This window comes from Strongylocentrotus purpuratus, unplaced genomic scaffold (genome assembly GCF_000002235.5).
Source record: "Strongylocentrotus purpuratus isolate Spur 01 unplaced genomic scaffold, Spur_5.0 spur5_contig_821, whole genome shotgun sequence".
NCBI classification, from domain to species: Eukaryota; Metazoa; Echinodermata; class Echinoidea; order Camarodonta; family Strongylocentrotidae; genus Strongylocentrotus; species Strongylocentrotus purpuratus.
Genome location: NW_022145526.1, coordinates 815001 through 832954, shown reverse-complemented (window position 1 = coordinate 832954; position 17954 = coordinate 815001). Strand labels below are relative to the sequence as shown.

At 37.8% G+C, this 17954-nt stretch overlaps 1 protein-coding gene across 3 annotated transcripts in view; it reads left to right on the top strand.

Annotated features, from left to right (window-relative positions):
• Positions 1-522: 522 nt before the first annotated feature.
• LOC590120 (nuclear pore glycoprotein p62) overlaps positions 523-17954 on the top strand; it is a 25080-nt gene continuing 7648 nt past the window's right edge. The window contains exons 1-12 of one of the 3 annotated variants that reach the window (XM_030981326.1): positions 523-611; positions 5471-5634; positions 6730-6882; positions 7467-7649; positions 9296-9358; positions 9940-10041; positions 11535-11675; positions 14141-14266; positions 14901-14999; positions 16011-16166; positions 17104-17134; positions 17531-17684. In XM_030981326.1, the coding sequence (XP_030837186.1) occupies positions 5505-5634; positions 6730-6882; positions 7467-7649; positions 9296-9358; positions 9940-10041; positions 11535-11675; positions 14141-14266; positions 14901-14999; positions 16011-16166; positions 17104-17134; positions 17531-17684 (1338 nt within the window). In that variant the 5' untranslated portion in view covers positions 523-611; positions 5471-5504. Of the gene's footprint in view, positions 612-5470; positions 5635-6729; positions 6883-7466; positions 7650-9295; positions 9359-9939; positions 10042-11534; positions 11676-14140; positions 14267-14894; positions 15000-16010; positions 16167-17103; positions 17135-17530; positions 17685-17954 lie in introns of all 3 variants that reach the window. The other 2 variants (XM_030981321.1, XM_030981316.1) reach the window with 2 other exon arrangements.

The following is a 17954-nucleotide window of genomic DNA, read 5'->3' as shown; positions in this document are numbered from 1 at the left end:
TTGATTTGAATTATACTATATTTTGTTACGTTAACATAGGTAGACAATGACTGAATATTGTATTAAAACGAGATTGGAAAAGATAATTTTACCATAGAGGAGGGAAAACAGATGATTAGGTCAAAGTTATAGCACCAAACGAGGAAGAAGAAGAAGAAGAAGAAGAAGAAGAAGAAGAAGAAGAAGAAGAAGAAGAAGAAGAAGAAGAAGAAGAAGAAGAAGAAGAAGAAGAAGAAGAAGAAGAAGAAGAAGAAGAAGAAGAAGAAGAAGAAGAAGAAGAAAAAGAAGAAGAAGAAGAAAAAGAAGAAGAAGAAGGAGGAGGAGGAGGAGAAGAAGAAGAAGAAGAAGAAGAAGAAGAAGAAGAAGAAGAAGAAGAAGAAGAAGAAAAAGAAGAAGAAGAAGAAGGAGGAGGAGGAGGAGAAGAAGAAGAAGAAGAAGAAGAAGAAGAAGAAGAAGAAGAAGAAGAAGAAGAAGAAGAAGAAGAAGAAGAAGAAAAAGAAGAAGAAGAAGAAGAAGAAGAAAGCCGAGTTTGTGGATATAATACAACTGATGACGCAAGAGGGCGACAGAACAGGCGCCAGATAATAAATCCGCATTTGAAGAAAAATAAGGTGAATATACATAAAGAATTGTGTTTGATTGTCTTTGAGTGATGTTTATTATATATCTCGAACTTTTCATTGACGAACAATCATTTGTAATTTGATATTCCCGTCGATATTGGGTGTTCGCAGTGCAGTAATGGACAGTTTGGTCGTCGGTCTGATCCCAGTCACGTCATTTCAGTCCCACTCGTTCATTGTTGTGTAGCCTTAACTTGGGTCCTAGAGTGACTGCTGTGGTTTTCCGAGATTTCATAGCCTACATCTAACTCTTATTCCATAATTATTTTCACTATTACGGGATTCTCCCATGTATAGATTATAACATTTTGAGCAACTTCCATTGAACAGTAGGGGCGCTGGTCCGAGAATAAGGATCGTCCGCATACATTTTTAATGAGGATCGTCTTCGACTCTGTAAACACATGGACGGAGCACTCCAGCAAAGCATAGAGAGTCATAGACCGAAAACTTCAGTCCCTCTAATCGTCGGTTGTTCCACTGAGACTACGTCTGGCTACACTAGACCTCCGATTAGAGAGACTGAAGTACGGCCTATGGGGACTGTGAGGGTAGAGTGACCGAACAGAGATGAACGAAATGCACTGAGGTTTTTCTCTTTTTACGAAATTACGTCTTCATCAAATCTAATTTTGCTGCCATTCTACAGCCCCCGATATCTATACAATAACGAAAACTTAAATATATACATTGACTTATGATAGCTTGCTTATTCAGCTCCAAAATTAATGATTAGAATCTAATCCGAGAAAGTCTCGTAGTCGTTGTTAGCCATCTTGGTTTTAGTTGATGACTATTAATTTTTTTCTTTGCGAACGTCCAATAGCTACCGTAGCTACGTACAAGTCAGCCTGGCTTGACCCACGAAACGAGTGCTCTGATTGGCCATTGGCTATGTTTTGGTAGGTTGACCCGGAAATATATCTGCCGCCGGGTCATATAGCTCTTTGTTTGAGTGCATGAACGTACGGTTTCACAGTTCTCTGACGAAAATGGGACAATTCGTATAAGTAAGTCTAAAAATTTCATATTTTTATAAGATTTCAATCAAAAATACGTAGTGTAAATAGGAAAACACTACTTAGAGTAAGACCGCCAAACTTCGGACACTTAAAACAAAACGGGGGAAAACATTAAATTCTTTTTTTAATTATTGAAAGATCAAATATTATTATTGTGCAAATACTGTTTATGTATGTCATGAAAAGAAAATTAGTAAAGGAAATGGAAAACTTGAATTATTTACTTACCCGCCGAATCATTTTTCATGCCAAGCTTCGGACGCACTTGCCAAGCTTCGGACGTTCATGTGTAGCGCACGTATAGCGCATAGCGCACGTACAGCATGCGCGCTAAAGTGCGCATTCATCGGAGGTTTGGAAACCGGATCAAAAATTGTTCGACGAGGGTAAGTTTGACTGCGTTGATTTCATGAAAAAAGTATTATTTTCTCGTTTTGGATAGATTTATGTTAGCTAGAACTATCAGAAAATTGCTTTTCACAACACTCACACAATATTTTGGTGCTAAAATCTGACTCAAAATGACACTCAATGTTGCCTGTCCGAAGCTTGGAAGAGCGCCATCTTCTGGTAGGGGAACCCGTATAGTACCCCTAGGTCCGTGGTAACGGCCGCCATTAGAAAATTTTCGCGATAGAGTGAAAAAGTATCTCATAAGCTCCCATAATTTTGATAGAAACCACCTGAAATATGCCAAGGATTTGTTTATAATCGATATATTGGAGGCTCTACACCTTAACTCCCTGTTAAGATACTGTAAAAATCTAGGTAACCTGAAATCTGTCTCTGAATTCGATGTTTTTGTGAGTTTTGCAGACGGCAACCTGCCCTAACTTTCTGTACTAATGATATACGTTAGTAGTAGTAGTATCAAATGCATGCAAGTTACCCGCCTGAGCTAGGCTCATATTTTGCGTTCGAGCCGTTGAAGTAAATTTTGTCCGAAGTTTGGCAACGTCCGAAGTTTGGCGGTCTTACTCTATACCTATTTTACAGCTGATTTAGAAATCAGAAAATTAGATCTAAATAAAGAAAATCGGGGGAGGAATGTCGGAAACGAAAAGATGTTCCGCTGTGCCCTCGATTACCCCCACGGTACGAGATCTCTGGGTTACCGTCTGTATTGGGGAATGTCAACAAATGTCAGTTTTATTAAAGAAATGACCCAAATCAGACGGTTATTTCTGTCTAAGAGAGTCAATGCTAATGCCTATTGACCTCTAGCACTGCATGCTTGCTGTGAGGAAGGTATGTTTAGTAAGGCTGCGACGGGTAGTCGAATGCTCGAGTACCTGCACGGTTGACAACTACTCGGGTACGATATCTCGTACCTGAATATTCGGCCGCAAAAAAAAAAAAAAAAAAAAGAATTATAAAAAAAAAAAAAAAAAATGTTCCAGGCCCACACTTACCCGTGCCAGGGAGACCGGCGACCGCTGGCATGGTACCGTCAGTAAAAATGTTTCCCAACTCCAGCACTTTCAGAAACTGGGACCAAATGTCCAGATTGCTGTTTGGACTTGGAGGAAAATGGATTATTCTGCCATCTTTGGTTTTTAAAACAGCATTGTTTACTGTTATTATTCTTATTAAATCGGCGCCTTCAACTGCAACTCAAAGTAAAATTGCATGCGTTTTTGGCGAGGGACCTGGGAAACTGCCGAGTGGTATGGTAGTGGCAAAAAAATCAAAAAAATCAAAAAAATCAAAAAATCAAAAAATTTAAAAAAAAATCAAAAAAATTATAAAAAAACATGGCATCCGAATATTCGAGTATTCGCTTGTGAGCCTGGGAGTGTACTCGGGTACCTCATTACACTGTAGTGCACAGCCTTAATGTTTAGACCCATACACAAATACACACACCACACAATATCGCATAAACTCTACACAATCATGTCGACGCAGCTGTAGAGTAAAGGAGGGGGTTTTCAGCCACTTAAGACAAAATCCTACTTTTTGGACTCTTTCCTTCCTATTTATTATCATTTCTTGTTCAAATCATGAAGCAAATATTATTATTATTTAAACAAAAAAAGAATCCCCCAAAAAATCATGAATTGCCATGACAATATTCATTTCAATTTTCACTATTTAGGAGTCAGTTATCGGCATGGCGAAGTTTTCGGCCGCATGTACAAAGTCAATAGGAAGCGCGTGCGCGCGCCGTGCGTTTCCGCGCTGATCTATAGTACTAGCGGGCGGAGCAGGCATCCCACGCCTGAGCTCCCCGGAGCTCGCCAGGCCGAAAACTAGTACTGCGGTGATCGGTAATTGGAATCTGAATTAGACAGAGATATCATATGTGCGTTGCCGTGTCCGGCTGCATTGATTTAATACATGCGGTGAGATACTTTTGAGCTTGCGACTAGCACAAAATCAGGCTCTTAATCTGAAAAATACTTGAAATAAAGCACATTTTATGGTACCCATATTTCTTAAAGACACGCGTAAGATACTTGATTTTTCAGATTCGGGTAGCTGGACCGCCGATTACATTGCTAAAATGTGATATTTTAGGATATATTTTTCATTGCAAATGAGGTTCTTCAGTGATTCTGGCATGGTATGGTATGTGTGGGATATGTGATATGCTTTTATGCAATGTATTTTAAAGGGATTTTACCATGCATCCAACCAATCGGCCGAAAACTGAAGCTGAAGCTGAAGCTGAGCAAAGTTTGACTCTAGACTTACAATTTGAATTTTTAAATTATTCTTTTTAACATCAGTAGGTTAAAACAAATGTATTTTACTGCTATTTAGGTGTCATCAATTGTCACTAAAGAACCGATTTTGGGTGAAATCAGTTGAGTTTTGTACAGTGGTGTTTTAAATGTTGAGAATCAAAAGCACAGCTTTTACTACACAGCCAGGATAGTGATGCTCCTATGTGTGGGACGGAGCACACATTAGGCCCATCACTATCCCGGCTGTGTAGTAAAACAGGCAAACTGCATGTCCACCAGCACATTAACACAACATTTTATAAAACGTGCTTCAGCTACCGTACTGAACTGTTATCATACCTATTAACCACTCAATATTGATGGCAAATAACAAACAAATAAAATTTACCAGTTTCGTTTATGAATTTTACCCGAATTTCTGGTAATTCTAGCAAGACTTCTGCCGATTTGGTCCATCGTTCTTAACTCTGTACCTTTATTTTCTAATGTTACGTACGTGTTAAAATAATTGGCCCGCGCAGCGCCTTCATACGTTTATATACATGTACGTACACGCACACGTTATGGCGCACCATTTGTCCAATAATTCAGATGAACACTAATATCGCCGTGTAAACAGTGTACAGTGTATATCGCTGATAAACTATGTTTATTGACTATCAAATAAACACCATTTTCGACTGAAAAACAGTGTATATTGAGAAAAACTATGTTTATCATTTGATAAACAGTGTTTATCTGGATAAAGTCTGTTTATCGGCGATAAACAGTTTTTATCAAGATGAACTGTGTTTGTAGAGTAATAAAAAGTTTTTCCCCAATAACACTGTTTATCAGTCGATTAAAATAGTTTATCGCTCGACATACAGTGTTTATCGGCGATAAACAGTGTTTACGTCCCCCAAAATAAGTATTGTCCGATTCTTACTTCCAATCCGCAAGTATTTTGTCTCCCTTGAGAAAGAAATGTGTTGTAGAACCTGTCTAGAAAGGCTACTTGTCTTCAATGGCTGCTTTTTCTGTTTCCCTTAAATGGTCTTTAATTCCTATAGAAAATGTCATTTGTGTGCTCCTGTTAATAATATATTATGATTGCAATGTGTTGATTATTGTTTTTCCCCGCTTTTGTGTACAGATCTTGTATTGAAGGTAGCAGAAATATCTTTGCCATGTTTGGAAAGCAGCCTACGGCCCAGGGAGCGCCCGCTACCACGGGACTGTTTGGAAGCCAAGCAGCACCGACTGCCCAGCCAGGGGGAGGATTCGCGTTTGGTGGAACAGCCCCAGCTCAAGCTCCAGGTATTGATTAGTGTTTCTTCATCAAATTGGCAACACTTTTCTTTTTCATATAGATGTGACAGGAGAATACATTGAGAACTAGATGTATATTATTGTTCATGATTATTTGGATGAAGAAAAAAAAATGTGGCCCTCTTTTATAAAACTTGTCAACAATAACTGTTATAAGTAACTGAAATTGTGACATTCCGTTGGCCGAGAGCAAAATTGTCTTAGAAATTTATAATTTGTTGTTAATAATGAAACAGGGCTTGGATTTTGAAAGTTTCATTGTGTTGCAGTTTTACAGAGGGGTGGGGGGCGGATGTTTGTTTGGGTGTCTTAATGTATCAATATTTTTCTTCAGGTTGGTTAAATATAGTTTTTAAGGCTTATTTTCTTAAATATGTAACATTGAGATCATAGTATTCATGTCTGGAGTTTTTGGAATAAGCTGATAGTTGAGGTGTCTAGTCTAGTGGATATGTCACTGTTCTTTGGATCGCATGGTTAGCAGTTTAAGTCGCAACATGTCACTAATGTCCTTTGGCAACACATTAATCTACATATGCCACCTTCCACCTAGGTGTAGTAAATGGGTACCTGTTAGGAATTTATTCCTTGATTGTTTAAAGGCCTAAGGGCAGTTGAATACTACTACTTTACAGGTACCTTGAGCATCCCCTGGAATCTATACGTGTGCAGTACAAATGTTTATTATTATTATTATTTTATTTTTCTTTGTCTTCTTCTTCTTCTTTTTTCTTCTTCCTCCTCCTTTTTCTCCTTCTCCTTCTTCTCCTTCTTCTTCTCCTCCTCTTTTTCCTCCTCCTTTTTCTCCTCCTTTTTTCATCCTCCTTCTTCTCCTTCTCCTTCTTCTTCCTCTTCCTCTTTTTCTTCTTCTTCTTCTTCTTCTTCTTCTTCTTCTTCTTCTTCTTCTTCTTCTTCTTCCTCTTCTTCTTCTTCTTCTTCTTTTTCTTCTTCTTCTTCTTCTCCTCTTCTTCTTCTTCTTCTTCTTCTTCTTTTTCTTCTTCTTCTCTTCCTCCTCCTCCTCCTCCTCCTCCTCTTCCTCCTCCTCCTCCTTTTCTTTTTCTCACTCTTCCATGCATTGCTCAGGATCTGTCTCCAGTGGTGCATTTGGCTTTGGGCAGCCCCAGACCGGCCAGCCTGCCGCAGCGTCAGGGGGCTTCAGCTTTGGCGCTACCCCTTCCCAACCGCAGCAGACACAGGCCACGTCCTCTTTCTCGTTTAATAGCAATACGGCTGCAGGTAAGAACATGGTGCAACAACAGTGACAGGCCATGCCCTCTTTCTGATTTTTATTATTTTGAAGCTGTCTCGCAGCATGGGCTGAATTGTACAATTTTTTTACAAATATCGTTATATAGCAATACATAACAATCCTATACCAACATAGTATAAAGAATACAAATTAAACAATATTTGTCTTATTTACATCCAAAAGATATCGACATTTTTAATGGCTTTGAATTTGGCAGCCATTATTAGTGCACAATTTCTGTCGAAGGAATAAATCTTAAGGCACGTTTAGGTATGACGCAGCAAAACCGCAGCTTGAAAAAAAAGATAATGGAAAGGATAAATACACTTCACATTTCAGTATCTTATAACACAGGCCTCAGTGAACAAAAATAATACTATACCTTTGTGGAATAGATTAATTACAATGCTTTTACTCTCCCTCTTTCTCCCACTCTCTATCTCTCTCTCCCACTCTCTGTCTCTCTCTCTCTCTCTCCCCTATCTTTTTCGCCCTCCCTCTCTCTCCCTCTTCCTCTCTTTCTCTCACTCTCTTTTTCTCTCTCACTCAATCTTTCTCTCTCTCTTCACAGGGGGCGGGGCCGCAGGAGGATTCAAGTTCGGGGAAGCCCCTAAGCAGCCAACTGCTCCTACAGCCACAGCCACAGCCACGGGAGGCTTTGCCTTTGGAACCGCAGCAGCTACCCCTGCTTCAACAGCTGCCCTCAATGTTGCAAAGCCGTCTGGGTTCTCAACTATGGGGACAGCCTCTGCAGGTAACAAGCATTACAAGCCTTGATGATTGTGATGTTTTTATACCTTAGTGTGTTTTAACAAAATCATGTGATGGTCGAGGTGATTTGGTGTAGTGGATAAGTTATCAGACTACAAATAACAATAATAATAATAATGATCGGGGGGGGGGGGGTGTTTCACAAAGATCCTAAGTAGAACTTAACACTAAGTTAGACTTAAAAATTATGGACAGCCATTGAAGCCTTAAAATGAAATATATTCAAAAGCAGAAATTCAAGTATTTTAGACTTTTTTATAACTTCCACATCAAGAACATGAAATCTCCTTGATGATAGAAAATATGAATGATTTGAATCAACATTTTATGCCTTTCAAAATAACTTTTACAAAATATTTTCAAAGTCGCTAACGGCTTTCCATAATTTTTAAGTCCAACTTAGAGTTAAGTTCTACTTAGGAACTTTGTGAAACACCCCCCTGTTCTTGTATTGCGCATACCACATTATAATGTCTCTTGTGCGCTTCCAAAGAGCTTTGGAAATTATTACCCCGGCATGGCTGCCATTGCGGCGCTTTAGCATTAATTCCTATCAGGTACCCATTCACCTCACCTGGGTCAAGTGTGGCAAATGTAGATTAATGTCTTGCCAAAGGACATTAGTTTGGCATCAGGGATTTGAACCCTGTACCTTGTGCTTCACAGACCTGAGACTTACCCCTGAACCACACAGGATTCTTTCTTATATGGACTTCCAAACAGAAACATTCTTTTCTTTCTGATTTTATTGATTAAAAAGCAAATAATAAGTTTGAAATCATAGAGCTAAGATTTGGTTTAATTTTTTAAGGGCAATTCAACCCTTGTAATAAGTTGATTTGTATGAAAGCAGAATGCCAAAAGTTTGAAATGAATCGGACAAATAGTAAAGAAGTTATGAATTATCGATTGAATTATTGACCGCTGCGCCGGTCCTCCTGTAGAGTATAAAACATGCTTGCTTACATTAGTTTTTGTCACCTGACGAAGTGTTGCAGCGGCGCACGAAACGTCGTGATCTTTTAGATCCCTTATTGACCACATTGCGAGACAAACGAATATCACTAGCGATATTATTTTTCGATACTACATCCGCAATGAGTAATATATTGAGCATTAAGTTATGAATGTTTGAAATATGAGATCACTAAGTCTTTGTGAATCTCAAATTGGCAGTTTGGTCAGTGGTTTGTGACGTAGGACGTCGATAACTCTCCCATGTACAAAAATATCACTAATTTCTGTTTTTCTTGTCAGTTCCTTTTTTCTTGGGGCACTACTAAAAATATATTATAGAAAGCATATTATTATCGGTTATCTAAAAAGAATAGACCCTCCTGAGCCATGAACTTTTGAAAAATTTGAATTTTAGTCATTCTATATGTTGGAACATATGGGAAAGTAGTCCGGCATCACATTGACATTACCACTTCAGCCAATTTGAAGTGCCCATACGTATAGTGATTATAACTTTTAAAAATTCATAACTTTCTTACATTTAGTCAGATCTAATTGAAACATTCATCAGTTAGCTTCTCTAATTTGTCTGCTTTTGTTTAGAGTAGTTGTCTATTTGGGTTGGATTTCCCTTTAAATGATAGTATAATTTTTTTTGGCGTGATCTAACAGGATTTGGCGGTACTGCACCAGCATCAACACAGCCTCAGCAACCAGTTACAGGCCTTTCATTAGGTATTATACAATTCATTTCATTTCATTTATTTTTCCACATTCCAGTTTAAAAATGTGTAACTTCACAACAATGAACATTGTAAAATACAGAACAATGTATATTATAAAATATAAAGCAATGTACATTATGAAATGCAAAACAATGTACATTATAAAACACAGAACAATGTATATTATAAAATACAAAACAATGTACCGATACATTATGAAATGCAAAATAATGTACATTATAATACACAAAACTGTGTACGTTATGAAATACAAAACAATGTACATTATGAAATACAAAACAATGTACATTATGAAATACAAAACAATGTACATTGTAAAATAGAAAACAATGTACATTATAAAATATAAAATAATGCACATTATAAAAACCAAAACGATGTACATTATCAAATACAAGACATGAATACATACATAGAGAGAAAAACAAGTAAGAGACAAAGGGGGGAGGGGCGAGGGGATGATGACCAAAGAATCTTAACAGTACTTGGATGTATTCAAAGTTGCATACTTGCATGTATATTTCTTTGCATGTTTTTCTTTCTTTTCTTATACATTTGCCTGCATGAAAGCATCTACAGCTAAGCCTGCTACTCCCGCATCAGGGTTTCCGTTCGGTGCGACTGCACCGGTATCCGCACAGTCTCAGCAACCCTCTACAGGCTTTTCATTAGGTATTATACATATGATTTCATTTATTTTATTTTTCCTTGTTCCAGTTTAAATAATGTGTAAATACAAAATAATGTACATTATTAAATTCAAAGGAATAAATACATTAATGTAACTTACAGTGTAACTTTTAATATTTCTTTAATCTTCAGTATGTTGAATATTAATTTGAATTATTTGTATGCGCCTTGAGCATCTCTACAGATGGATATGTCGCGCTTCATAAATATTGTTATTATTATTATTTATTATTAAGAAGAAGAAGGAAATAGCATAGGGGAAATAATGAGTAAAGATGATAAACCAGTATGTTGACATACATGCCAACCCTTTCGATTAATCCAGAATATTCAGATTTTCTGGGTTTTTAGGACCTAAAAATTAGGAATATTCCGGGGGAACAAAAGCAGAGTTGCTTTTCAGGATTAATTCCCAAAATAATCATATCTCTCTGTAAATGTTGTAAAACAATTGGGGGGGGGGATGCTCTTTGGAATATTACACCTCATTGATGTTTGATCTCACTCTATAATTTTTATTATTATATATATATGCATGATTTATTGAATAAAGAACAGATGTATAAGTTGTGTTTATTATAAGTTTTGGTAAATAATTTTTTAGTCAGACTATGGTGCGCTTAGAGACACCAGTATTAAGCGCCTAATGAATATTGTGTTATATTATTATTATTATTACACTTACTGAGATACAAGAAGAATTGCATAATTAACAATATTTTTTTCTTTTTTTCTTGTTTTTCTAAGCTCACTCCTACATGTAGATCATAATCAAGTGATAGGTCAAACCCAGTCACATGTGATTTTATTTACTGAGACTATATCCACCGATTTTTCATTGAAAAGCATGCAATAGTTTCCAGTACCATCCAATGATGTTTGGAAATGCAATGCTCAGCAATACCTTTAGAGCTAATTTGTACCTAACATTCACCCTTCTTTGAAGTGTTTTGATGCATTGCTTGGCAGCAGAATTTTAAGGGCTAATGATGATAATCATGAATATGTTCATTCAATCTGAGAACAATGGTTAAATCTATGCTTTTTGTAAATCAGTTGATTATTTAAGCCTATTTTGATATTCATGAAGGCTGTGTGAAAGATTATGAGTCATTGTCATTACAGATAATACTCTGTCTGTGTAGACAAAAGAATCATTTCAGTGCTTTTAACCTCCCTCTCTCTCTATCTTTCTCGCTCTCTCTCTCACTCACTTTCTCTCCTACTACCTGTCTCTCTTACTCTCTCTCTCTCTCTCTCTCTTACTCTCTCTCTCTCTCTCTCTTTCTATCCTACTCCCCCTAATATCTCTCTCTCTTCCTTTTTCTCTTGTTCTCTCTAACAATCTTTCTCTATCTATTTATCTCTCTCTCTCACTCTCTCTCTCTCTCTCCTACACACTCTCTCCCTCCCACATTCTCTCCCACACTCTCTTCCTCTCCCGCTCTTCCTACCTTATCTCTCACTCTCTACAGCCACGCCTGGGGCAGGAGGTTTTGCCTTCGGAGCCAACCCATCTGGTGCCGCAGCAGCTCCCCCAGCTTCAACTGCTGCCCTCAGTGTTGCAAAGCCTGGGTTCTCGTTGGCTGGGCTCTCGGCAGGGACAGCCTCTACAGGTAGCAATGCAGTTCAAGCCTAGATGAGTCTAGGGGGGGGGGGGGGATGTTTCACAAAGACTAAGATCAACTTTAAGATGGAATTAACTATGGCAGGCCGTTCATGCCAGTGTTTGTACAAATCAATGTCACAAATTTACATTTTTTGATAATTTATTGTTGAAGGAAAATATATTATCTAAAGATCATTATGAGAGCAAACAGTAGCATGAACGGCCTGCCATAGTTAAGTCAAACCCAAAGTCGATCCTAGTCTCTGTGAAACTCCCCCCTGAAGTTCATATTTGAGTGTGTCTTAACAAAATGATGTGATCGCAAGGTACAGGGTTTGAAACCCTGACACAGATTAATATCCTTTGCCAAGGCATTTATCTATATTTCCCCCTTTCCCCCCAGATGTAGTAAGTGCATACCTGGTAAGAATGTCTTTGCCTCAGATTCTAAACAAAATTCTGGATTTAGCTCATGCTGCAATCATTATTATAAACCATTAGGTCAGTCAGGAATCCCATGACTGTTACAAGCCGATCACCTATCTGGTTATCAAGATGTTTATGATTGGAATAAGAAATTTCAAAAACTGTTTTCCCAATGGTTCTTATAACACTACAGTCTACTGGGAAAAATGAGTATGGTTAAACTGGTCATTAAAAGATTTTTACTTTTTTGAAGCACTTCATAATCATTTGAGCACCCTGCAGGGTATGTGCGCTATATAAATATCCAATATCATTATAATTATTATTTGAAGCGCAATTTCTGTAGGGCGTCAATAATACACCATATCACAGACACTGTTAACACGTAGGGCCATGCATCTCAGATTTGTAAAACTGGAAACATTGCTAAACAGTGACTTTAAAGGTAAAGACCAGTGTTGGAAACGCCCCAATTTCAAAAAATGAAATGGAAGCTCTCATTACCAATCATGTGAAAGAATATGTTTTGACTAATACATGATAACAAATTTGCCGGGAAACCGCCTACTAATTCATATATTTGGTAAATTGTTTCTCTCATGGACTGTGAGAGATATAGGGTAGTCCCATATACATATTTCTGTGTATAGTGCCTGTAACTTTACGAAGAATGGGCCAAATTTCTTATCATTTTGATGATTCCAGAACCTTGCAGATGCTAGATGCTAGATGATCAACCTTTTCTGATCGATTCCACAACGTTTCTTTCACAATGCAATCGCATGACCATAACTGGTCTTTACCTTTAAAGCAAGTATAATAATACTTCTTTGTAGGCACCTTGAGCATCCCTTGAGATGGATACGTGTGCAAGATGAATGAAGTCTGGATAAGTGATTTGATTCATCCAATTTACTTCAAAATTTTTTCCATTCTTTTTCTCTTATGTTTCTGCTTTCATACAAATGCACTCAATACAAGGTTGGATTGTCCTTTAAAGGTGACATTCAAAGAAAATCACAAATATGTCAACTAATGTATCACTAGAAACTGGTAAGCTAACAGATGGCTATCGTACCAGATATAGATCAAGTACATATCGGGTGATTAATAAAAATACAAATACAACCACCTCCATAGCAGCTGGGGTATACAAGAGATTCGCCGGAAAAATTACGATGTTTTAATGACGTCACTATATGGACCAACACTGCCCAAGCAGACGACATCCCATAGAGAATGAACATAATTGCAAAGCTATTATTTCTCAAATTATAATGGGTTTAGTGTATATAAATGTAATGGCATGTCAAACCATTCAAAAGTGGATATGACCCGATTCTGATAACTAAAATCTTTTGCTTGTAAATACACAGGATAGGGGTTAATTAACAATCAAAGAAACCAGACTTTCAAATTGAAAAACCCCGGAATGATATTAAGGACGGCATTTGTTCCCTCTTGAAACGCCGAACATACCCCGGTGTGTGCAGCTGAATATACAATGGCGTCTTATTTTGTTTACAAGCGACAGATTACTTTATTTTTGTATCGCTGCATTTGTCATCAAAATAAAATCATGCGCTGGGTTTAGAGTGAGGCAATAGATTATACATTTAGCCTGACGGTAGTGAAGTAAGAGAAAGAACTCAAGAGAAGATGAAAACACAGGCACTGAAAATGTGTGAGATGTCATGGGGCATCGTCTGCTTGTGCAAGTCATGTCCATACTGTGATCTCACACATCTCACCAGCGTTCGAAGAGCTCTTCAGGTGCTTTGCCGGGGCTGTATTTAAGCGTTTTGTAATTGATAATAACCATTCCTTCGAATGTTTCCAAGCAATGAATTTTGATAACCTTGTCGATTCAAAGTTTCAAATTTGCAATAATGAAAATAAAGTTATTTTTTAAAATCAATGAATATCTATCTACAAAGTTTCCTTACAATCTTAAATTACTCATGATAAGAGGCATATTTCTCCCTGGGTACTTACTATTAGCATTGCAATTTGTTAACCCCCTTTTTATACAATGCATTCTTCCAGCTGCCATAGCTCAACCCAATCAGACGGCCACTTCCACTCCTGCAGCGGGGGGTCTGGGAGGAGGTCTTGGCGGAGGGATCAAACTCGGAGGATTTGCAGCACCGACAGCCACGCCTCAAAGCACAGGTAAAACCATTGAGTTCTATTCTGTGTTGGGTAGCTTGAATAGCGAAATGTAGAGGCACTAAAAGAGTCAAAAGTCATAATAGGTAGTAATGTTTGGTGTTTAAAAGTTCTTTTTTGACATATCTCAATGAAAGTCTAGGGGTCATTAGGCCAAACCTGGTATTAATATTGTCTAATGTTAACGATAATATCAGTTATAATTTGGAGAAATGCTGTAGATAATCACTATAATATGCATGTTTATTTTGTCTTTGTAAAGCTCTTATGTCACGTTCGTAAATATTTAATTTCCTTCCTTATACCCTGCCTATTGTGTGGTTAAACAGTAATGTTTACAACCACACAGAAGACCTTGGTTGTTGTGTCACATCTTTATTTTAATTTAATTCAATTTTCATGTACATTGTGAAAACAAAGTATGACTGAATAAAGATGATCAATGTAATTACCTGTACCTGTTCCATAACCTAAAGGTATGGTTCTTACTCTCTGTGTGATTAAATTAGGATTTTCAACAATCTTGCATTTTGCAGTTGTTCGCTAAAGCAGGTTTGACTGTACATCAATATATTTATATTAATATATATATTTCTTGATGATTTCTTGTGACCTTTTCATTCATCATCAGCAGCAGCAGCGTCCACTGGTCTGAAATTAGGCACAATGACAGCCTCAGCCCCAACAGGGGGCTTGACACTAAGTGCCGGCACAACCTCAACACCAGGAATAGGAGGTAATTACATATGATGTATTCGGTAACGTAAGGAGACAAACTCCCTCGGCCTTGCCCAGTAATATTTTGGAGGGCAATGTTTAAAGACCGTCAATACTACTGGGCCAGAAGGGTTTAGACCACACAGCGAGATCACTGACAGGTGGCTACATTATCTCATTACCGTAACGCGGCTCTCAATTAACATAAGAAAAAGAGGATTATGGGGGACCAACAGGCACCGATTGGGGAAGTTTTTTATGTAGAGGGAGCAAGTAGCTACAAGTAGGACGGAGGGGCTTTAAGTGTATCAATCACCTAAAATGGTTTTACTCTGTATTACTATACTCAGAATGTGAGCTCCAAATATTACTTCTGTAAAGATAATTTGCAAGTTTGAATACACTCCAGTTTTAACATAAGAGCAACTTGTTAGTAGACTACTTGACGCACTCATACGCACTTAACCCTTTGTTTACTGGAAACTGGTGGTCCCTGTGTTAAGTCTATGGGAACTAGATAATCCAGCAGTCAATGGGTCAAAAGTGTACTTTGTTATTGTCTTGTCTTTCCTTGTGTTGTGTTTTAACCCATAGCAGCTAAGTGTCACCTGACGTTTTATTTTATCTTTTGATCCACAATGCTCTTAATTACAAATTTTACATGAGCCGAAAGTGCAAAAATCACTGGGAAAGATTTAGTCCATTTCTGTTGCAGCACACTGCCATTCATGAATATAAACAGAAATCAAAAATGATAACTGAAGTCTCTAAATTGGCAACTCAGAGTTAAATTTATGATCAGTATTTCTGTGTACAAATTGGCAATTTGTTGTTGATTTTTTTTTCTCGTAATATTCATTTACACTGTTATATTTAATGAAAGACATTTGAACTTATTTTAAAGTAATAAAGTGTGGAAAATACACATAATTTTTGCCAATTTGATGAGGAAAATACTTTTCATTTAAACATTAAAAAAAACCATCACTTACATTTTGTTTCCGTTCCTTGTTTTCTTCTCCTTTTACAGGTGGTCTGAAGATTGGAGGGGGTCTTGGAATTAAGCCAACAGGAACAGGTCTAACTCTCGGCACACCTGCATCCAGTGCTGCAACTACTTCCTCATCGGGTCTTGGTCTACTAGGACACAAACCTGCAACTGCCACAACGACAGGAGCTGGACTTGGTAAGGCAAATCTTAGATAAATAATTAGCGATTATGGATTAGGGGGGATTAGACCACCCTGCAAAGTCACTGACAGGTGGTTATCTTGTCAAATCAGCTCTCATGTATCTTTCAGAGCCAATGAACTGAGTAGATTTTTGGGTCATGAGGTCAAAGATCAAAGGGTCATACATGTGTATGAGAAAAAGCTTATAATCACGATATTCTGAGAACCTGGTAAAGCTTATCTGCACTAGTTTGGCCAAGAGGGATTACACCACACAGCGAGGTCACTGACAGGCGGTTATCTCAAATCAGCTCTCAATTTACATAAGAAATAGAGGATCATGGGGGACCAACAGGCACCAATTAGGCATTGTTTACTATATAGAGGGCGCAAGTAGCTTTAAGTAGTGCAGTGGGGCTTTAAAGTGCACCAATCACCAAATTATATTAGGTTTTGTATGTTGATAGTTCCATGTTGTAATACAGTCAAACCTGTCTATAAAGGCCACTCAAGGGAAACAGAAAAAAGGGGTCTCTCTAGTTAGGTTCTACAACACACATTTCTTTCTCAAGGGAGACAAAATACTTGGTCACTATCGACAGGTGGCCTCTATGGAGAAGTTACACTAAGACAGGTTGACTGTACTATATTATAAAAATCAAGCTTTTAATATTACTTATAAAATGTAAAGAAGTTTTGCAAGTGAAAATGCAACTCTCATTGCCTTGGATTCTCGACTCTGAATAATGATGATAACAAAGAAGAAGATGATGATCATGATGATGATGATAACTTTGTTGGTAATGATGATGATGACATCAACAGCAACAATGATGATGATGTTGATGATGATGATGACATCAACAGCAACAATGATGATGATGTTGATGATGATGATGATGGTGATTTCAGTAATTTCAGTAAAATTGTCCTCATTTTTTCTTTAAACAGCACTTGGAGTCAAAGCTACAGCAGCTACTGGGTAAGTGTAGAGCAATGTCTCTCTTATAATTTGGTGTGTTCCCACTGGAAAAAAGGTCCAGAAAATATGATTTCTTGGAATAAATGTATTTGAAAGACGAGAGCACTTCGGGAGAAGCCCTTTCTTTCAAGAAGCATTGTTATCCAAGATATTCTTCTGTGTGCCTGTGTGAAAATTAGAAAAATATAAAGAATGTTCATAAATATATTTTCACCTTCTCCAAAACTGAACCTTATCTTTTAGTAACTCAACCTTAATTTAAAGTAACTAAACCTTACTTTTAAGTAACTCAACTTAAAGTAACTCAACCTTATTGTTAAGTAACTCAACCTAATCTTTAAGTAACTCAACCCTATATGATATGTTATCCCATTTCCATCACTCATCCTTATGTAGCGCTACCGGTCCTGCGGAGACGATGTCTTACAGGGAGCTTGAGGAGTCTATCAATAAATGGACGGTGGAGTTGGAGGAGCAGGAGAAGAGCTTCCTTCATCAAGCCGCTCAGGTCAACGCTTGGGATAGAACACTGGTCGTCAATGGAGAGAAAGTAAGTGGGCGGATGGGGTCGGAGGGGAGGACTGGATGATGGTGTCGGAGGGGAAGATGGTGATGATGGTGATGAAGGTGATGATGGTGATGATGATGAATGTGATGGTTGTGATGACGAAGATGTTGATAATGATTATGTTTGTGATGGTAACACTTGGGATAGAACACTGGTCGTCAATAGAGGGAAAGTAAGTGGGTAGATGGTGTCAGAGGGGAGGAGGAGGAGGATGATGGTGATAATGAAGTTGATGATGATAATAGTGATGAC